This window comes from Limulus polyphemus, unplaced genomic scaffold (assembly GCF_000517525.1).
Source record: "Limulus polyphemus unplaced genomic scaffold, Limulus_polyphemus-2.1.2 Scaffold1153, whole genome shotgun sequence".
Classification (NCBI taxonomy): domain Eukaryota; kingdom Metazoa; phylum Arthropoda; class Merostomata; order Xiphosura; family Limulidae; genus Limulus; species Limulus polyphemus.
In genome coordinates, this window is record NW_013666763.1 from 68,633 (window position 1) to 92,071 (window position 23,439).

Genomic DNA, 23,439 nt, shown 5'->3' on the forward strand with positions numbered 1-23,439 from the left:
TAGGGGGGCTCTGATTGGGGTGTTTAAGATTGTAAAGGGAATTGATAGTGTTGATGTATCATTTTTCTCTATATTTAACAATGAGAATAGTAGGACTAGGGGACCCAAATATAAATTTTGGCAAGGTAGGAATCATCTTCAGCTAAGATCATTTTGTTTTTCTAACAGGGTGGTTGGCCTTTGGAATGGGTTGTCTTCAGATGTTGTAGATGCAGTAAATTTAAGTGACTTTAAGAAAAAGCTTTATAAGTATATGAATGAAAAAATTTTAAATTTTAAAAAAGTTTAAAATTTTTTATTTTAGTTTTTAATCATTTTAATTTAGTTTGAGGATGGAACAGCCGAGATGGACCAATAGGTTCCATGTTGTCCCAAAATATTATGTTATGTTATGTTAAATAAATAACTATATCCCTCAGCCATATCATTTTCTTATTAGAAAGGGAGAAATGAACTGTTGCTGTTAGTTGTAACTAGAACATTGGTAATACAGGTTAAATGAAGAATGTTAACATTTGCATCATAAGCAAACTAAACATATAAAATGGTGTTGTTATGAGTAAAAATGAGTATTTTAAGTACCACTAACAGTAACTCTAAAATAGGAAGTTATAAAAAGAAAACATTAAATTACAGATTTAAACAGTTTCAAATATTTGACATAGTAATTCTTACTCTGGTTATAAATACTGTTTATAAGGAAACATAATTATGTTACTTAGAAAGAGCTAAGACAAAACCCAATCTGTAAATAGTCCATTCATTATTTCTCTGATTTCAGAATTGAGTACACTAGCTAATGTGCTGGTCACTATGAAACATTCAAGTAGTGGTCACTCAAATGTATTGACCAATGGAGACTCGGAGTTGAATAGATACAATTTACCAAAGGAAAAAAATGTGATCTCGAAAGCTTTTGACACTATTGCCAAGGCTGCCTTACAACAAAACTCTTCACTAGTTGATGGGGTAAATACCAATAAGATATAAATCATTGATTCCTGAAAAATAATTATAAAAAAAGTGTATGTACTGTTGAAAGACATAAACGTTCTATATTTAAAGGGTTATAGGGAATACAGAAGTACTTTAGTTTTAAAGTATTGATGTATAAATTTGAAGAATTTGTGCAACTAATTCTTAGCCTTTCTTATAAAATAGTTAAAATTTTTCATTTTTTGTTCCATCACAAAATTTGTTTCATATTTCATAAGCCTCTGCTTCATTTTAGGTTTGTTAACCATCAGTTGTTTAACAAGTAAACAAAATGCATATATTTTGGAAAGAAATGCAGATATAAATATATATTCGTGGGGTACTTTGTATATATCTTAGAACATGTGCCTATTAAGCTACTTATCTTGAAGCCATAATCAGTGTGTATACAAAATTTAGTTTTTGTGTTAACTATATTTTCCGTTAAAAGTTGCATGTGAAGAAAAATTTACGTTAGCCTTCCATAAACATAGATTATCAGTACTACCCCCTGTTTGTTTACATGTATAATAACCTAATATTGTTATTTATATGTCTCAGCTTTTCAATACTCTTTTCTAATAGAATTATCATTAAATATGAATTGCACTTTCAAGTTTTATTGGCAGTCAGTTTTTATAAATTACTAACCAAAATATGGTACATGCAGTAGGAAACAAAGTTGCCTCCCTGTGGTCAGTTGTTCGAAATTAGGGAACATGCAATGCAATAGGACTGCATATTGACAAATATGCTGCAATGGGACTCCAAAATTAGAGGGAGAAGAGCCAGTGCTTTGGCCATTTCTAAATAGTAAAAAAAAGAAACAATGTACTGGTGTAAAATATATTGTATAGACTTGTGTGTGTGAAATAGCATTTTATGTAAGTAAATTTATTAATACTTTTAAAACTCTACAAGTTGAGCAATATATATATATATTTGAAGTTATTTTATTTATAACCTCACAATGAATGATGCTGCTTTCACGTCACTCATTGTACTGCATGATACTTTGTATGTTACAAAGAAATAGCCATGTCCTTTACAATACTAGTTTAGTATTAAAACAGCTAAAGAACTGTAAAAAGATTGTGTGAATTACTGATGTAATGCACTTTAGGTGCAGAATCAGTATGTGACCATGGAAAGTGTGTGTCTGACAAACTTAGCATGTTAAAATAATTTATTTCATTTGAAAGTGACACATAGCACATACAAACTTTAGTGGTGTTAAGTCATACCTTATAGGAAGAACAATAAAAGCAGTAAAATCAGTCAGTTTTGACTTTGCACTTGTCTCTAAGTTATTACAAATTAAAGATAACAATAGGTCTTTATGATCCATATTCACATACAACCCTAAACACAGAAATTGTCAGCATTTCACATACTCACTTTCTCCATAGTTTATTAAAACATTTACATACAACCCTAAACACAGAAATTGTTGGCATTTCACATACTCACTTTCTCCATAGTTTATTAAAACATTTGCATACAACCCTAAACACAGAAATTGTTGGCATTTCACATACTCACTTTCTCCATAGTTTATTAAAACATTTGCATACAACCCTAAACACAGGAATTGTTGGCATTTCACATACTCACTTTCTCCATAGTTTATTAAAACATTTACATACAACCCTAAACACAGAAATTGTTGGCATTTCACATACTCACTTTCTCCATAGTTTATTAAAACATTTACATACAACCCTAAACACAGAAATTGTTGGCATTTCACATACTCACTTTCTCCATAGTTTATTAAAACATTTACATACAACCCTAAACACAGAAATTGTTGGCATTTCACATACTCACTTTCTCCATAGTTTATTAAAACATTTGCATACAACCCTAAACATAGAAATTGTTGGCATTTCACATACTCACTTTCTCCATAGTTTATTAAAACATTTGCATACAACCCTAAACACAGAAATTGTTGGCATTTCATATACTCACTTTCTCCGTAGTTTAATAAAACACTCTTTTGATATTCTAATATTTTTATTCAAGGTAGCCACCAGCTGTTCTGATCAGATAGGTCTTCACATGGACTCAGATAATGAGTCTTTGTTTGAATTAGAAGGTGAGTCTTCCATGCATTCTTAATTTATTATATAAGGTTTTAGTTTTAAGTTAATTAGTAGCTTCCATATTTAAACGTTTGAAAAAATTATACCTATTCACATGTCTTTTTAGTATTTAACACTCAAATTAGTACAATTATATGTTTAATAAAGAGCTATCAGTTAACTGGCTTTCATTTTATGAAATTTTAATAATGTTAATGGTCTTTTAAATAACAACTACAGGGACTTTTTAAAGTAAGATATCACTAAACTTTCTTTCTCTTTATCAGAATTAAAGCGACTGTTTCATTTTTGAAAGTGATTAAGTTTTTTTCATCTCTTGACCCTTATGGGCTGCCTGTGAATCTGGATGTTGACAACAGTTTAACTACATTTATTTAAATAATTTAATCCAGTGACTGCCTATTTTTGAATGTTCAAATCAAAATGTAGCATTGACAGTAAATACTTGGGGCATAAAAATAATCTACCCATTTATTTGTTTTAAAAAGGCTACTGTGCTGAAATTAAGAAAAAACATTTTAAGTTGTTCACTAGAGTTGATTTTATGAAATTTACATACTTACAGATATTCATTTCATTTTAATAATATTACCAAATTTTAACCAGTTCTACCTCTGGTGTTTGTAATTTTATTATGATTCAATTTATAAATTCTCTAATTCTCATAAACCAACAACTTTTTTTACATTATATCAACATTTATTTCCTTCAAACAGGCCCTCTGCTTCTGGACAGTCATGTAGCATTTAACTTGACCACTCCAAACCCAGGGAGCTCTTTCCTCAATGTCCATTACATCTGTGAAAGTGCTTCACGACTTCTCTTCCTGTCTGTCCACTGGGCAAGGTCCATTCCAGCATTCCAGCTACTTCTGTGAGTATTCTAAAAGAATATTAGTTTACTGACTAATTTGAAACTACCTTTCAATAGGGACAAAACAGATTATATGCTTTTAGTGAGTATTATTGACACTGTATACTGTTTGTGTTAATAATAAGAGAGTGAAATAGCTTCTCTACTGGATGAACTGTAGAATTACATGATTTTTCATAGTAATGCTAAAAGTTATTTGTACTACTGATCATGGTTTGCTACTTTTTATTAAATATTTTAAGCTTGTCTGTGAATACAACTATCTTTACTGTAGCCCACAAGTCCAAGCGACATTAGTGCGAGGAAGTTGGAGTGAGCTCTTTACACTAGGATTGGCACAGTGTTCCCAACTAATGTCTTTAGCCACCATCTTGACAGCTATTGTCAGTCATCTTCAAAACAGTGTACAGCAAGGTAGAACTTACTATTTCCATTTTTCAGCTCAAATAAACCATTTCTAGAACAATGTACAACAAGGTAGGACTTACTATTACCACCTTTTCAGTTTAAATAGATCATTTACTATTACCATTTTTTAAAATTCAAATGAACCATTTCTAAAACTGTATACAGTAAGATAGAATGCACTATTACCATTCTTTCAGTCAAGTAAATCATTTCTAGCAAAGTAGGATTTTCAGAATTACTCTTCCAGTTTTTATGAACCAGCTTTACATACTGTTAGCTATTAGTTAACCCAATAGATTTAGTAGAACCTTCTTATCTGCCATCTCATTACATATCAAAACTCATTGGGTCAAGTTGCATTCCTCTTTACTGTACACCTTCTTCCTTCTTGTGTGCATGGTAGTGGTTAATTTCTTACCGGTAACATGGACTGTAGTTGTATAATTTCAGTCCTCATTATTTTCTCAGGTTTGTTTAGTTCTTTCTCAACCTTGCTCCCTGTCCGTCATCTGGATCAGTCTAACCCTAACTTTACCATTCCAGGTTCCAGGCCTTCCTACTTTTCTCATCTTCCAATTACCCAATGTTTGGTTCATTGCACTTTTTATCAGTGACTGCCCTGTCACATACAGCCCTGTGGGTACTTGTCTTTTCCTCTTTACCTGCAATTGGTCTCATTTTCTGCTAACAGTCATTTTTTATTTTATCTCCACTTCTCTTTGCTCCTCTTCTTATTTCCTTTTCTCCTCCCTCCAACCCTGTCTATGGTCTTTTTCACCCAGTTTGCAGTTTCGTATGGTCAATGTGTCAAACACCTTCTTACATATCCCTATTGACCCATCCTCCATATTTTCTATGTTCTGTTTACCAGATTCACGTCTTCCAATTCCTTGCTCTTTCCTTCAACATAACATCAGTCCCTTTTGTATTCTTCATGGCTTGAGGCTGCCATTCCTTTTTTTTGATCCATTGCTTTCTATTGTTCCATTCTAAGGTGGTATCCTCTTTTTTTACACCTCCCTATTTTTGCATGAGACTATACAGTTGTGATTTCTTGTCTAGATATCCAAGTCCTTTTTCATGCCTACTCAATATGTGGTACTTTTGGGAATTTTTTCTTCTCTTGTCTCAGCCTTTTCCTTTTCATCTGTGAGCTGTGGAGTATCTGATCACCAGGATTTCCACTACTCCTTCTCATCCTGCATGAGGGATTATATCACTTTTAGGGACGCTGGCTTCCCTGGAACACCTCATTCATTTGGGCACACACCCGTGTGTCTCCTCCAATGGACATTACAGATCCAAGGCATATCTTCGTAAGTTTCATTGTCCTCGTTAACCTTTCCTCAAGGAATTGTCATGGTGACTGGACTGTGCCCATACTACTTCCAGTATTCCTTTATCAACTCCCAAACCAGTTCTATCTCTTCACTGATGCTTTCCTCTCAGTTTGAGGTGCATCAACATTCTTGAACTTCTCACTGTTTGTTGGGCATGTTCCCATTTCCTTCCCCTTTTGGTGGATCAATTGGTCATATTCTACTCCACCATATCCATGGTTGTTTCTTGCATATACCTTCAAGGGGGGAGGGGGGGACACACACACGTACCAGGATCCTTTGCTTTCAAGTGTTGAACCTACTCTTCTGAGCTCATTCACATTGGGTTCATCTTGTTGCCTATCATGTGCCAGGAGCTATGTACCTTGTGGCAGACTGCTTTTCTTGGCTGAACCACACTTTATCCACAGTGTGGTCTCTTCACCCCCAGGTATTTAGTTAGGTTTGATCTCAGTTGGGAATGTCCCTCATAGTCATCTTTGCCATTCCTCTTGACTCCAGTATTCCTCTCTTCTAGACCCTGTTCTTCATTCTTTGGTTTGGCTGTTGAAGCTCTCAACCAGGACTGGCCTGACCTTTTTCTGTATGCCTATCCTCATCTTCCACTCCTCCCTCAGATCCTTAATTTGATACACAACACTCCTCCTCAAATTCTAATGTGGTGCCTCTTTGGCTGACTCAGCCTTAGTTTCCTCTGCTTCTTTACTTTGTGTCCCCCCCCCCGCTCTTCATGTACACAATGTCCCCTCACTCTTGCTTCAACCTCATACATCCCTTTTTCATCAAGGGATGTTGTCTCACCATTTGCACGTGTAACTTTCTTCTTGTCACACTCTGATCACCCTTTCACTTTGTCTGTCTACTTGGTTTTCATCATTGATCCATCTGCCACTCCCTTCCTCCCAGCCATTATACTATGCTCCACCCTTCTGCCTTTTTTTAAATTGGCTATTAGACCATGATCTGTTGGTCTCTGCCATTGCTGGTTATTGGACAACAATATCTACTACAGTTTGTTTTCTTCCCCTGTTCTCTTCACTCTGTTCTGCTCTTTTATTTTTCATTGACCTTCTTACCCAACTCCCATGCTTGACTGGGACTTTAATGTGGTTTTGCATGCCCCATTTGAGCCATTGGTTTTTTGTTCTTTGTACCATCTTTCTCTCAAGACTTATTTACTCCTTCTTGCCTGTGGTCATTGTCATTTTGATATTTGTGCTATTGATGCTTCTCACACCCTCTTCCACTACACTTATATACTCCTCTACCTGCACTGATCTTTCCTTTCTAAGGCTTCTGCTGCTTGAAAAAGTAACCATACTTTCTGTCCTATCTCTCTTCCATCTATTTTTCACCATTATGATTATTCAGACCCAGATATGCTCCTGTGTCCTGTTTGGGATTTTCAGTGTTATTTATCATGGACTTCTACTTTTTGGGGTCCCTGCCACTGCCTGTTCCTGTCCTGGGATCCTCTTCTTTCACCCTCACTGAATGGGTCCATCAACTCCTCTGTATGTGGATGCTCACAGGCTATTTCACATTTCTTTGCATCAGATTTTTGACCTGTCTCATCTCTTGCTTCCCACCTTTGTCAATCCTTGAATTACATACCCCAGGCAGATATGTGGATAATACAAGATTTTGACTTCCCCCGGTCATCATTCTTCAATCAACCCACCATTATCAACATGGGTATGTATGTTTTTCTTATTCCTTTCACTCCCTTCCATCAATCAGGATGCTGCCAGATGGCTGATGTTGCCTTGCAGGATATGCTTATTCCCCAAATCCACATTGAGCTAAGATAATGGAAAATTTTCAGCCCATCTGCCCTGACTCTACCAGTGCCCACTGCAAGATGGGGTGTTCTGTAAGACCACATGAGGTATTCTTGTGGCATACAAGTTTATTCATTTGTCTGATCCAGAATGTACCAATTTCATGGACTATCATGGAAAAATTCAGCAAGAGGAAAGTGACTGCAATCACCCATTACACTGTAACCAGTAAAAGATCTTTCTGCCTGGTGATCCAATGGGGTTCTGGGTACTTCTTTGGGTTTCCCAAACATGAATTTTCCTTCTCTTCTGTCAATTGAAACATGGGAGATCCTTGCCACTTACCAGTTCCTAGCCACTAGAATGGTGGACCATGGAGAATCCTTATTGTATGGGCTTAGCACAATGCAGTGAGAAGTGGGGTAGTGGTGACACTGTGAATGTAGTATGGGTCACTCCTCAAACAGCTACTGTGCTCTTCTTCTGCAGCCAGATTCTGTCCAGTAGAGTCTAGGTGAGCACACATCATACAGTCTGATTGTGCTTTAACCACACTACACACTTTGGCTCACCCATTCCTGTAACACTTGAGTCTCTTTTGCTTTTCCCTCCCTTTCATCTTGGGCAAATGATATACCTTGGGTGAGATGACAATCTGCCTAAAACCTATAAAAGGAAGCACTTAAGCTTTTGTTGTTGTCATCACTTATTGTGTCTGTATACACTGTGTGTCAGTTTTCATAGTTTCTTGTGTGTTGTTAGCCTTCCTCAATTTCTTGACTTCTTTCACTATCTGTGTTAAAGGAGTTCACAATCCACCTCAAATCTATATAAAAAAAGGATTTTGTTGTTATCATTGTTTTTCATGTCTTTCCAGAGAGGCATACATGTTTTTCTATTGTTTCTTCTTCTTCCAAACACTTCAATCAAATGCCATTCCTTCATTTCTCAGCAGACTGACTTGAAACTTAGTAGGGTAATACTTTGGTTCAAGTTTTTAATTTGTTGATCTAGGCATTTTTAAGGATTTTATGTGGTTAAATGTGAAAGAACCCAAAAAATGTATATTTTTGGCTTTTGTGTGGTCATATTTACAATAACCAAGATGAAAATTGGCACAACTATAGATTTTCTTGTGCCCAACACATTAATGTAAAAAGTTGGATTTGCCCATTTTGAGTCTTTTCAGGGGGTTCAGAGCTCACAAGTAAAACATAATATTGGAGTTTTTTATTCAATTACTAATCCATATTTTGATGAATTTACATGGGATTTGGTAATACAAAGATACTTTTCTACAGGTCCCATACAATGACAAATAAAAATGTTGAACTTACCCATTTTTAGTAATTATAGGTGGGTTTTTTTGACAGTTACTCTGCCATATTTCAGCTAATTTACATAATATTTGGTACAAAGATATTTTTCACAGGTCCCATACATATACATGCAAAAATGTGGGGTATGACCATTTTTGATCACTTTAGGGGGTCAAAAGGTTAAATAAACCCATAATTTTAGGGGGTTTTGATGAATTACTTAGTCTTGTTGTAACAAATTTACATAGAGTTTGGTACAAGGATACTTTTCTACAGACAACACATATTGACAAAAAATCAAAAATGTTGGATTTGTCACAAAAAGCATAATTTTAGTTTTTTGACAATTACTTCATCATATTTTGGCCAATTTGCATGGGATTTGGTACAAACATTTCTAGTCTCTGTCCCAACATCAATACAGTCATCTTCATTGCTTTTGGTTGGGCAGTTTGAGATATTCATAGACAGCAAGGTTCCAGGCTTTGCCCACCCTTGAGGCATGTCTCTACTGTGATAATTATCATCACCTGAACACTAAAGACAAGCTACTTATCGTAAGGGATCCTGCAAAGTTCTTGATTGTTTTTTTAACTTGTGATTTGGATTTTGTTGATCATTGGAGAGATATCCAGGCAGCAGGTTTACACGTTAATTCCATAAAATACCCAGAGACTTTGTTTTCATCTTTACACTAGTTGAATCATTGTATTCATATCCACAAAATGTTTTAGAACTTTATTTATCATTGCCAGAGCTACAGTTTTACATCATAAATCTTATTGCTTGATGTTGTCAAAGTTTTGGTGCAAGATTAATGTTTACCTCCAAGTTATGCAAGCACTTCTTTATAACTTAATTATTAATGTTAACATCGTAGTCCAGGTATTTATTATTGTCAGGATTTAAAAATATAAGTATTATATATATATATATAACTTTCATTTTTGTCAGTTGTCAAATAGAAAGGTTTTTAGTTATATTTCTTAATAGTATAAATATATACTATGTTGTTGTTGGGCTTAGGATTCTTCTACAGTAGGTGTCTGTGACTTGTTAGTGATAAATTCAAGGATGAATAAACAGCACACACTTCACATGTTTACAAAATAATATATATATTGAGAACAAGTTAATGTACGTAAAATAGATTCTTCAACGCTACAGATATTATGAACATATAATAAATACTATATATGTAGTTCTCTCCTTCTTGTCAAATATCCACTTAGGCCTATTCAATTACTTTAGAATTTCAGTTGACAAGCCAAACTATCTGCTTTATTTCTATCACACTAGTATTCTCTGTAATTGACTTACAATTGTGGTGCGAGTTACCATAATTGTTTGGTCTTCTTTCTTTTGAAGATCCTCTGCTCCTTTTGTCAAAGTGCACTCAGGCTGATTCAATTACTTTAGAACCACGCTTTGATGGAATAAAATTCTTTTTCTTATCTTCTTTTCTATTGTTAGTTTCACTCTAACATATTTAAACATTAGGCCTATCACTTCTACAGTAGTTAACTTCACACCAACTTTATTCTCTTTTGCTATTATATATCTGTCTGCTGCATCCTGCTCGTCTCATGCTATTTATATCTTTATCACTTAATCGTCTGTCTGCCTTCTATATTCTCGATGTCAATGAATTATTAACAAAACTTCCCACAACCATCTGCTTTTAACTCTTATTATAACAAAAACTAAACAATAATAAAATATTCACTCACAAAAATAAGTTAATCATTAATATCTAAACCAAACAGTCTTTTATATCATAATAATTATGATGCTGTAGTCATATAGAAAATTCTTTTGCTTTTATTACAACAGTGTTGTCCCATCCATCCATGATATAACATAGTTAAATTACACTGTTGATTTTGGTGTTCATCTTCTTAAGCCTAACGGAATTACGTGAAAGTTTGGGTTACATTAGTCATCATCCTGCTAATAATTTTCTGATTTTTGTACACACAACTGGATTTGGTCATCATCTTATTGGCTATTTTTATTCAACTTGAAAATAATATTCATCATGGTCATATTTTAGTCATCTTGTAAACAGCCATTATCTGATTATTATCTTTAGAATAATGTTCAACATGATTAAATCTTTTTCACCAGTCTCTAAGCTTCTGCCATGAAGTTTCACATTAGATATGATGGCTTTTTATGAATAAAAATTTTGTTTTAATAATTGAGCAGTATTGTTTGTTTCTTTCTCACTAGATCGTCTTTCTGCTGAAAGAGTGAAACAGGTTACAGACCACATCTGTAAACTCCAAGAGTTTGTCAACTCTATGCTACGCTTACAGGTTGATGAACACGAATATGCTTACTTGAAAGCCATAGTGCTGTTTAGTCCAGGTAAGATATTTTACAGTTAAACCTAAAACCATTAATATAAGCTGTGAATGAATGTAAAGAGGTTAAGCCTGTAACTGATCAAAGAAGCTTGATAGTTGTGTTAATGAGTACTACCCATAATACAATATGAAATTCACATTTTTCAGGGTATAATGTTTTGTTTTCTAAATATATATATATATTTTTCTGAAGTAACTAAATTTGCAAATCTGTAAACATCAGTGTATAAAGGATTTTCATGTAACATCACTCACTCATGTAACAACTGTTTATCTGCCATATTGCTGGTCAAGTGAACAACTACAACATATACAGTGTATACCACATAAGGTGAAAAGTTATAATGCCAGAAACCAGGTATTATATAAATTGGTATAAGAGATGGTCTGGGAAATCATAATGTTAACATAAGGATGACCAACTAGTGTAGCCATTCACAGACCTCTCTTCTTGTGAGGATCCTACAGATGTTTTGTCACTCAGCATATCTGTATCAGTGGGAAATGGAGTGAATTAATAATAATATATGTCAGGTTTGTACTTTAAAGACAGGGTAAAAGTGAAATTTTCAAGAAATCTGCCTAATTATCTGTTCCCAAAATTTTGTTGATTCCTTTTCTCATGTTCTCATGGTACTGCCTCCTTATATGAAAACTAGGTACTAGTTAGTGTTTTGTTATTAGTATTAGTACATTTGGAAAGGGCTTAGGTTCTAAAATATTTAGCTATGGATTTGTTTAAAAATTATTTTTATTTTTAGTCCAAATACCCACCACTACTAGCTGTACTATTCTTACCATTCATGTTAAAGGTCTAGGAATGGTTACATGTACTGGAATACCTTTACTGATTTGATGTACAAATACATAAAAAATGTATATATTTTGTGCAGTTCATTTAGTTATGTTGCATTTATGTTACACTTATATACAATATAAAGTGATGAACGTTACTTACCTTGAATAAAATGAGGACTCTTTCCTTTCCTAGGATTTGACACTCCCATCAAGTTTTAATTAACAAGATACCCAATTCTTAGAGATTTTATCTAAATTTTGTACCAGATAAGAAATGATACAAGTGCTTTAACTTGTAGAATTTGGTGAATTTAATGCTACCATGTACATGCTTACAGCTGCCAATGTGGCCTGCAACATGGTATCTAAGCTTTTTCTGATGTCACACTATTATGTTGGTGAAAGTGGTCTAAAGAGAAATTGAGTACATTATCTTAAGACAATTTTGGAGATAACCACATTCTCATAGTCCATGTGGCCACATCCATTCATGCTTTATCTGAACTTGACAATAGACTTGTAGTGTAGTTTCTATTGTTAAAGTCTTTGTCGTAAGGCTGTCACCCTCCTCCTTACATGCTTTTTATTATCTAGTGTACAAGGTTGATGATTTTAAAGCTCCCATTTCAACTGCCTAATCACACAAATAATCCATAGCTATTCCATCCAAAGACTAGAGTTTGTGTGGAATAACATTAATACCATTTCATTCTCCATCTACCTGAAGTGTTTGATGGTTGAATAGATATGTTGTGGAAGCAACTAGTGTCACTTTTCCAGATAGAATCCTTCTTGGTTATATTATATACCATTGTTTGGGGCACATGGACAAATTTTGCTACTGATCTTTGTGTTAATAAATTTTCACCTATTACAAGATATCTCACTTTGCTTACCACGGCTGTGGTATGACTTGTTGCAGGTCTCTTTCTGGGTGGTCTTGATGCCTGAAGTTGATCCATATTCCTTTGTTTATGAATGCCATTAAGTACAAGGGATGTTTCTGTCTTGGAAATTCTAAATTCCTGATCTGAACACATTTTTATGGTCTTGGTGTTTGAATATTTTATGTCACAAAAGGCTATTACTTACCCTTTCCAAAAGTGATAAGTTTTTGATGTCATCACACTGCCCAAGAAAAGCCAAAACAATGTTAAAATTTGGGGCTAATATATTCCATTCCAATACAACTTTATATTGGCTGTGGTTATGTCATCAGCTGACTTGCATTTTCAATATCATTGTAATATAATATACTTAAATATCTGTAGTTCTCTATTAAAAGGCTCTTATTGTTGTAAAATGTTACTAGAAAAATTATATAAAAATACTATGTAAGAGATTTGGAAATGGGGAAGTTGTGTTGGGGAAGTTGGGAGGATAAGCAATGTTGCCCTTTAGGTGGAGGTTAATTATATATATGTTGAGGGCTATAATCCACCATTAGTTGAGCAGGTGAATGCAGTTCAGTACACATGCCGAACCCAATTAATTTTAGCAAACATTGAATAACTTGTTAGTAAAACCATATGAACACTGTTAATATTGAAGTTTAGATGCCCACTGAATATTCTCATTTAAGCATGTACTTCTTGTCAGTTTGTTACATAGAAATAGTTTCATTAATTAATAAGTTATTATTTAAAAGTGTGGAGATGGCTTGAATGGGTAATAAAGAAAACTTTATTATAAATGTACAATGTTTCAACAATATTATGCCATCATCAAGTACCATAATCTTGTCGAAAATTGTACATTTATAATAAAGTTTTCTTCATTACCCATTCAAGCCATTTCTAAACTTTTATTTTCTAAAAAGTGGGTTTGTCATCACCAAAGTTATTGTTTAGTCCTGATTTATACACATAGCTCACCTTTGACCAGAAGCTATTAATAATTTCCTAGAATATAATACTTTTTTTTGTATAATGTAATAAAAAACCTTACCAAACTGAAAACTATGGTATAACTTGATTGCTTCATATTACACAGATCATCCTTCATTACCAAGTGCCCGACAAGTGGAGAAGTTTCAGGAAAAAGCTTATCAGGAACTGAGGTCATATATTGCACAGACTTTCCCTGAAAACAGTGATAGGTTTGCTAAATTACTTCTCAGGTAAAATCTTATATCTTTAAGAAGTAATAAAAATGTTTTTTTTAAGAAATCCTGCATGTAAAATACCGAGGATACAAAAAAACATTTTAATGAAATGCAGTCATTTACAACACACAGATTAAAACTAAATTCAATATAAAAAACAATATGTAACTGACACTTAGGTTAGCAAGCTCAAATGATTCAGACAATGAGGTTAAGATGCTAGCATAACTAAAAGTGACATTAAAACATAAAAAAACTAACATCAAAGCAGAAAACAATGTGTAAATACTAACAGTGAGGTTAATATGCTAGCTTATCTAACAATAAAATTAAACTGTTGAAAATACTAACAGTAAGGCAAAAAACAATGTAAATATTGAGGTTGATAAACCCAAATGATCCAAGTTGTGAAGTTAATATATAAGCATAGCTAACAGTGATGTTAAAGCATTGAAAATATTAACAGTAAAGCAGAAAATAATGTGTAAGTACTAGCATTAAGGTTAATAAACCCAAGTGAGGAGAACAGTGAGGCTCAAGCAACAAAAGTACAAAAACTCAAGTAGAAAACAATTTGTGAATATTAAAACGGAGTCAATAAATGATTATAACACTAGAAGTAAAGTATACTAAGGTACACCAATATCAACACTAAGGTTGAAAATTACAAAAAAATTATATTGCATTTCCTTCTAATTCAGGAATGAAAATCAGTATTTTGATTTCAAAAAAGATCATTTTTAGTGTAAGTAGAAAGTGTACTTTCATTCTGAGTAACAATTTTCTTTTCATTTATTAAAAACATTTAATCATATTTGAGAAAATTAATGAAAAAGTTCAGGTCAAAAATAGTTGTTTTTTATGTACTACCATATTTAAAACTTTAAACACTAGATTTATGTTGGTCTAGAACTTTGGTGTGTAAATATCTTTCTATATTTATATACTGAAAAAAGAATGGTGAGATTTTTATTCTAAAACTACATGTGCCAGAATTGCCCTTTTTTTTTCAATGTTAGGCTTCCTGCTCTGCGATCCTTACAGCCAAATATAACCGAAGAACTATTCTTTGCTGGTTTAATAGGGAACGTTCAGATTGACAGTATCATTCCTTACATCTTGAACATGGACTCTAGTGAATACACACCTGACATGGGTTTGTACCATTTTCAAGTCTCTAAGATACATCTTTTAATGTGGGTTAAAACCTCAACAGAAACAGAATGTTTACATAAAAACAAGCATGATTTCTGTCAGACTTTTCTTTATATTATAATGTTTTTGGTGAGAGAAGCAAGTAAGGTATGATTGCAAATAAACACTATTAAGTACTTTTGTTTTTTCAAGCATTTTACTTATTCACTCGGGCCCGGCATGGCCAGGTGGTTAGGGCACTTGACTCGCAATATGAGGGACGTGGATTTGAATCCCCATCACAACAAACATGCTCGCCCTTTCAGCTGTGGGGGCATTATAATGTGATGGTCAATCCCACTATTCATTGGTAAAAGAGTTTGCGGTGGGTGGTGATGACTAGCTGCCTTCCCTCTAGTCTTACACTGCTAAATTAGGGATGGCTAGGGCAGATAGCCCTCATGTAGCTTTGTGCAAAATCCATAACAAACAAACATACTTATTCACTCCAAATTTGTCTTATGTTTGAGTGTGTTTTAAAATATTTTATTGTAGAAATCATGCAGTGTAGTTTAACCATTATTTTCATCAGCTATTGATGTAAGCTTAAACTCATAACATGATATGTATATGTATTAAGACATATGAATAAGGTTTCCTCTTCCACTTAGTTTTCCCTATGTTTGATTTACCAGGTTTTCTTACAGTTTCAGCAACTGCCTTTAGTTGTTTATGGGCTAACTAATAGTGAATCCTTTAGACAAAATGGAATATCACTTCAGTCATGCAACAATAGTTTTATGAAGGTTGACAATATCCCTGTTACTATTAAATTTAAATAATAAAAGTAAAGAAACTATTATTATTCATGATAAAGTTTTTTTTTTTAATGAATAGAACCTATCTTCATTGTGTTTATTCCTGTCATGATCTGTGTTTATGCTTTTATTAGGGGAAAGCCATTTCTTTCCATGTGCCTTGATCCAAATTGATTCCATGATGCCCTTCTTGTTTTTGGTAGTCATTGCCTTGTTCAAGCATCTAAATGTCTTCCCACACGATTTAATATCTAGTCGAATGAGCATGCTCAGTCACAGTGGATACCTTGGTATTGTAAGATCTTGTAGCATTTTGATGTTATTTTGTTCTAATGCTTAGTAGTCTCCCCATTATACTCCAGTCCATGTGAACATGGTATGCTGTGTATGGCATCGTGAAGCTGAATCTCTTCTTTATTTTTAACATGAATCTCTGTGCCATAAAGTATGTTGATTATTTTGAAACCTGTTTTAATGTTTTCCTGGCTTTTCACAAATCCTTGGATACAGTATGGAATAAAGGTCCAAATTCTTTCTATCTGTATAGTTTTTGTTTTTTATTCTATTTGGAACTCCATTAGTTTCAAAATTGACTTTTATTGATTTTTTAAACTCTAGCTTTAGATATCTATCACAGGTAATTTACCTGTTTTTCTTGTATTTGTTTTAGGTAAATCTGAATGGCTGGAGGAATAGTATAGGTATCTTAGTGGGTACTGGTTTTCTGTAAGGTTCGGTATTCATACCTGTGTCTATTTTTATAACTAACAAGCTGAAATACCTGTCAATTGATGGAGAATCTTTAAACTTAATTAAAACAGTGTAAGTTTAACAGCAATTATATATTTCAAAGTAATTAGTTGAACATAAACTGTATCTCAAAATTTTAAAACTATAACAAAGCTTCTTCGTAAACAACATTTGTAGTTTGCTTTCCATCTACCAACAAATAAAGATTTTGAGATAATCCCACCCTTGAACACCCTACATGGTCTCATTGACCATGAGAAAAGCATGGTTGTTTGAGAAACAATCCAACAACTTTAATACTTTGACCTTGAATCCCTTTAGAATATTCAACATTGTCTAAAGCATCAACCTGCCAAGATTGTTTGAGATTGACTCAATAGGCTGGGAGTAATTAACCAACAGGCTTTTTTACAAAATATAAGTAGGGTTAAGTTCAATTTTGACCCCCCTTAGGACATTTCCCATAGTTCATAGTGTTTTACATACAAATTTTGGTTGAGATTGGCCTAATAGGCTCAAAGGAGTCAGGGTGCAACCAAACACACATTTCATATATATACATCCAATAAGATTAGTTGTTGATGTTCATTTTCACCTTCCATCATTAACTGTATTGATGGATGTTGGTTATGGTGACTCTTGTTTCACATACTCAAGATTGTGATTTTTTTAGAACGTTGGGGTGTCTTCTGTATCTTTCAATCAAATATCTGTTCTTTATGAGAAGGAGAATAAATCTTCATCTGCAAATTATTTAGTGAAAGGCTAACATATGACAAGGTATAGAGGACAACCCATTGGAGTAATGTTTTTCATCTCTCAAAATTTTGCTTCCTATTGAAAGCATGTAGAAGATGCTCTGTGAAGTTTCATGCAAGGTTGGTATGTATGAAGTGTTTAATTGTACTTCAGTTTTTTAGGATCATACTAATGAACTCATTAACAAGTGTTTTGTTGAACAGAAACAATATTAAAACTAGCCATAAGATGTTCTTTGTTAACTTACACTAGGAAAAGATCTACATCCCCTAGTGTGAATTAATAAAGAACATCTCTTTATCATATAGTAATGTGAATCATAGTCATGGAATAGCCTTAAAGGGATTAAGAAATGATGATCTCGAGTCATTTTTCTGTCTAGTGAATATAGCAAAACAATAGTCATGGATTGAAAACAGTATGATATAAAGTTTACTATTTTACTTCAGGATTCCTGGAGAAATAAAACTGTGGTCCATCCAAAAGGGACAAAAAGTATATGAACAAAATATTGAAAATATTCCAAAACAAAGAAAATTGCAAAATCTCAATAGTACAATCTGTCAGTTTACTATAACATGGCATTGAAAAGAAAACTGGCAAGATCGGTCACCAAAAGTCATTGTCAGCATTAATATTCAAGTAAAATCATAATGAAATACATAGACAAAGTGGAAATTTTGACAACAATTCCTCACCAATGGGGTCAACAGAAACAAAATAGATGGATTTTGGCTCATAATTCCAAGACTACAGATTTAAGTCTCTGAAGTGGCATTTATCAGAAAACATCTTCATATAGTACCTCATGATATATCAAAGATATCTAAGCAATACTACTTAAGGAAGGGTTAAAATATGGAAGTCAAGGGTCAAGAAATATGTGAGTATAATGAGGCAAAATGAAATAGTTTTGTGAATTTGAACTGTTTAATAAGTGTTTTCATGTTTATGGCTTTGTTTTATTCTTTTTACAATGTTCTATAAATGCATGAAATGAATTTCATTTCATCGGGAAATGCCTCTGGGGTCATAAAAGTCACTCTGAATGACCACTTCGTTATTGTGTTTATCTTGGTTTTCTTTGTTTAAATGTTTATTATTTGTCTTTTCTGTTAGTTTGTATATAATTATAAATAATATATATAACAAATCTACCTACTGACCTTATTTGTGCCAAAGATATAAAAAAATTATTATTGTTATCTCTAAAACCTAGATAACTGATTAAAATAAAAATTAAAAATAAATAGATAAATAATTGATAAAATAGACCAAGACAAGTGCAAAAATATAGTGTTCATTTAGAGTGACCTTTATAATCCCAAAGGTGTATCCAGATGAAGTGAAATTCATTTATGAAGTATAAACGACGTCACAAGAATAAAAGAAAGACATATATATGTACATGAAAACACTTCTTAAATATGCCAAATTCACCACTTATATAATTTTTGCTCATTGTGCTTACATATTTTTCTTGTTGACCTTTGACCCTCATATTTCAACTTCTCCTCAACTTGTATTGCTTAGATTTTATGATATATCTTGAAATACTGTATGAAGATATATTTTCTGGTAAAAGCCAGTTCAAACTCTTAAGCCTTTGGACTTGAGATTATGGTAAAGATGAAGAAATTCTAGCAATTTCTACTTTTTTTTTCTGTAGTAAACTCCTTTCTTTTTTGTTTTAGAAATAATACTGACTGTAAAAAAGTCAAAATATTCCACTAGAACCATGGATCTAGATGAAATTCTATTATACTTAAGAGTGATCAAACATGTTAAGAGTGACTTTTTATAATCATCTTATTTACATATGGAAAAATCTGTTTTGTACAAACATCACTCTAATATTAACTTTTGGTCACTAATCTTGTCACTCCTCCTTTGTGATTGACCAAAGTTGCACACGACTGATGATCCAATCCACTGTATTATATGTTTTATTGGTTCACCAACCTATAACATTCTTCAACCTCTAAATCAACATTAAAAGACCATCAAGTGTGAAAAAAAATCACAACATTTTAAAGAATTATTTTCCCAAATGCAAGTTAACAAAGAAATTTTATGGTTAGTTTTGATATCATTTCATTCTTCACCAAAACACCCATTAATGATGCTGAAAATGATAAGTCAAAAAGAGAAGGACTGTCAAATACTTCGTACATAAGGTTACACCCTGTATTGTATTTGTGGAATCATTTCTCATTCAATAGTAAAATGCAGTGTTCCATTTCAGGTAAGAATGGAATGTGATTTGTGTCTTATTTTGCATAGGGTGCATCATTGTTTTTTTAATTAGTTTCCAATTTTCTGAAAATTTTCAAATACCAATGAAATTGTTCCTTATGTTAGAGCTGCTTAGGTGGCAACCCTGTTCTTATATAAACTAAATTGACTCTAGATTTCATACTTCATTGTCTTCTCACATCTAATAAAAGGCAAGTTTTTGGGAATTGCAAACAGTTTCCCAATTAGTATGCTTCTTCCTCCTGTCATATGTGAACTTTTCTTGAAAAAATTTGAAGAGGAAACTTTACTTTCTTGAAAAAAATCAATCGACCTTCAGTTGCAATATATAGATGACACATTTGTTCTCTTTAGTCGTAGCCTTGAATGCCTAAAAAGTTATTTAGTTATATAAATAACCATCAAAACAGTTCAGTGTGGTAGTGGAAAATAAACATCAGCTATCATTCTTGATGCTTTCCTTATGAAAAGAGTCATGGGTATGGACACCAAGCTTTACAGAAAACCAACACATAATACATTACCACACCATTCCTCCTGCCACTCAGAATCAACTAAAGCAAGTATAAAGAAAACATTTTCAGACAGAACCAGATGAACCACATGCAATGGATATCTAGAGACAGAGTCAAAATTGTTCAAAGAAAATTTAATTTTAAAACTAATGTACATCAAAATAGGATAATCATAAATCATAGTAATTCAAAAACAAGTTGATCACTATTTTTCCCCCTGTATCCCAGGATTAGGTAAACATTATGGAAATACTCTACTAATACAACAGTGAAACAGGTTTCAAGGCAGTCAAAATGTGTTGTAACATATTGACTCTGTTTTATGATTCTACATTTTGCATACCTTGTTCATTTGAACTGATGTACACTGGGGAGACAAAAGACCACAACACATATGAATAGAAGAACATCAAAATTCTGCAAGGCTGTGCAATACCAAGAAACCTGCTGTGGATGAACGTGCTTGTTCCACTAGTTATCACATCAAATTGAGTAACTGACCACTAGTAAAAGAGAAATTAACCACTCTTGCAAATAATTATTTTTGTAAAGCTGAAACCAGTAATACTCTAACTTCTGCTCTCCACATGATTTGAAAGAAAACAGAACAGTTTTGCCATATAACTTCTACTGCAAACAAACATGGGCAACATACTAAAATATCAACCATGCAGTTACACACACATATTCATGCTCTTTCTTTAAACTATTATGATTTATTTTTCAGCTCAGCCACAGGATAGGTAGACTATTTGGCACCTGTCTTGTGAAAGTGGGTTTTCTCAAGGCTCTTCCATTTCTATGGCATTTGATTTATAGATCCCCACCACTATGTGACCCTGTCGTAGGGTCCTAGTTTGTTGAAATGTAAATCAAGTCTACAGCCATAGCCTTCATCTTGTTACCTTTGTCTATTTCCAACTTACCATTTTTACCCTTAGTCTGTGTCCAAATTTTAGACTCTTGTAGCTCTGAAAAAAAATTTAAATCCTGTTAAGTTTCAAGAAACTCAAACTTGTGGTATCAGTTAGAAACCTTTTCTTAGATAATACAACAACCAAAGTAAATATAACTAACATGAGTGGGGCAAAGGGGAATCTCAATATCCCCAAACATCCTAGTTGGGGAAAATTCTGTGAATTTTCTTTTAAAAAATAAATTCCTGTCATGATTAAAATTTAAAAAGAAAATTATCTCTCACATCATATGGAGATATAATCAGATGCTTGGACAAGACAGTTACTACCAATAGATAAACCCCAATTTGAACAGATTTTAATAGAACAGGTCTTAATAAAGGCATAAATAACGATCATAGCAGAGTTAAAGTGAATGAAATATGGATTTTGTTCATAAATATATATATAAGTAACAATGTTTTTGTTTTAGATATGTTTCATCTCTAAATTTTTAACAGATGAGGATATTGTCAGTCTTTATAAAAATGCTATTAAGTTTGTCACCTGCTGTTTATGATATCATTGTAACATTTTCGCATGATTGATGTGACATTCTACTTGTTCCAAGAGTGTGGAAAGACATTTGGTTTTTATCCAGACAGTGATAGTATGAAAAGTGATACCTATTCTAGTAATTGCAAGGGATAACCTAGGATTTATTTCCAACCACATTTGACAATTTGATTTAAACAAATAAAGTATGGTATAGTAAAATGTAAGATGTTCAATATATCAGAAGTAAGGTTTTTTCTGATGCTACAATTGTATCAATAAAAACTATATTTCTTATTATTCATAAAGAATACTATACTGCAGTTTGAAAATGATGCAATTGTTGCATCATAGGGCATGTACTAGAAAACTTTGGATAACAAGGCAGTCGATGCCACTGTTGTGTCATTTGTTTATAGAGATATAAACTGTTATTAAACATGAAATGGTAATTAGAATATAGCAATGGAAACATTATTTCATTTCTGTTTAAAGGCATGGACATATAGAAGAAGTAAATAAATGTAGTAAGAACTTTACAGTCTTTAATATCTGTGTTATTCTAGAAAATAAGCTGTTATTTATGTTAAAAAAAAGTGAAAAACTGCAAAATGACAAATCAAGACAAGTTCCATAATTCTTCAAAATTTTTCACTTTGCATCTGTCTCTAATGATGAAGTGATGGACTGTGAATCTGAGAGTTTATAGTTTGTATCCAAATGCTGCAAAATTATGCACTGCATTTTGGAACCAGACAGTCAAATACCACCATTCAATTAGAGTAGCCCAAGAGGTGGCAGTGGGTGCTATTGACTAGCTGCTTTCTCTCTGGTTTATCAGATCAAAATTAGGAAAATATAGTGCAGTTAGCCCTTGTGTAGATTTGAATGAATATGAGAAACAAACAAACAATGGAAAAAGAGACTTTGTCTCTTAAGTTTGAATTATTGTTCAGTCTTCACAGGTTCTAGTTTAGGAACTGCTTTGTCTCATAGAGATGATTCTTGTAGGGAGTTCTTATTACATGATTATACAATAAGCAGTGAATGGTTTACACTGTTGTAGTACTCAGTCTTATAATGTTTTATTATTGGAACCATTTTATCAATAACATTTGATTTAATGTCTTACAAAGTTTATTATTGGTGGTGTTTTGTATATAATATTAAGAATTGAATAAATTGATGTAATTATTTATTTAGACTAGTTCCCTGCTGACTTATCCCTGGAGTTACATAAGATGTTTTATTGTACTTTGTTGACACATAAACATCGTGCATTGTGACACATCTGTAAACTGCGTATTCCTAGACATTGTGACACATCCTTAAAATTATGTTCTTTTGTAAAATACATTTAAAGATTTCATTTATACATTTCCATGCATCAGTCTTATTTTAGCAGCCTCAGTTTCCTAGCATTTCTGTAAATAAAATAAATAAACCTAATTAAAGTTCAAGGATCCTTAGGATTTACATTTAAAGAGAATTACTTTTAACTGAGCCTGGCATGGCCAGGTGGTTAGGGCACTAAACTTGCAATTTGTGGGTCATGGGTTCAAATCCCTGTCACACCAAACATGCTCGCCCTTTCAGCCATGGGGGCATTATAATGTGACGGTCAATCCTACTTATTCATTGGTAAGAGTAGCCCAAGAGTTGGCAGTGGGTGGTGATGACT

The 23,439-nt window shown here is 33.1% G+C and overlaps 1 protein-coding gene across 6 annotated transcripts in view; it reads left to right on the plus strand.

The window, feature by feature from the left end:
• The window catches only part of LOC106462374 (nuclear receptor subfamily 2 group C member 2-like), an 81,399-nt gene that overhangs the window by 51,565 nt on the left and 6,395 nt on the right, over positions 1-23,439 (plus strand). For all 6 annotated transcript variants that reach the window (XM_022389619.1, XM_022389625.1, XM_022389624.1 and 3 more), the window contains exons 8-14: positions 782-969; positions 3,004-3,076; positions 3,800-3,956; positions 4,231-4,370; positions 11,037-11,174; positions 13,964-14,090; positions 15,095-15,231. In XM_022389619.1, coding sequence (XP_022245327.1) covers positions 782-969; positions 3,004-3,076; positions 3,800-3,956; positions 4,231-4,370; positions 11,037-11,174; positions 13,964-14,090; positions 15,095-15,231 — 960 coding nt within the window. The remainder of the gene's footprint in view (positions 1-781; positions 970-3,003; positions 3,077-3,799; positions 3,957-4,230; positions 4,371-11,036; positions 11,175-13,963; positions 14,091-15,094; positions 15,232-23,439) is intronic.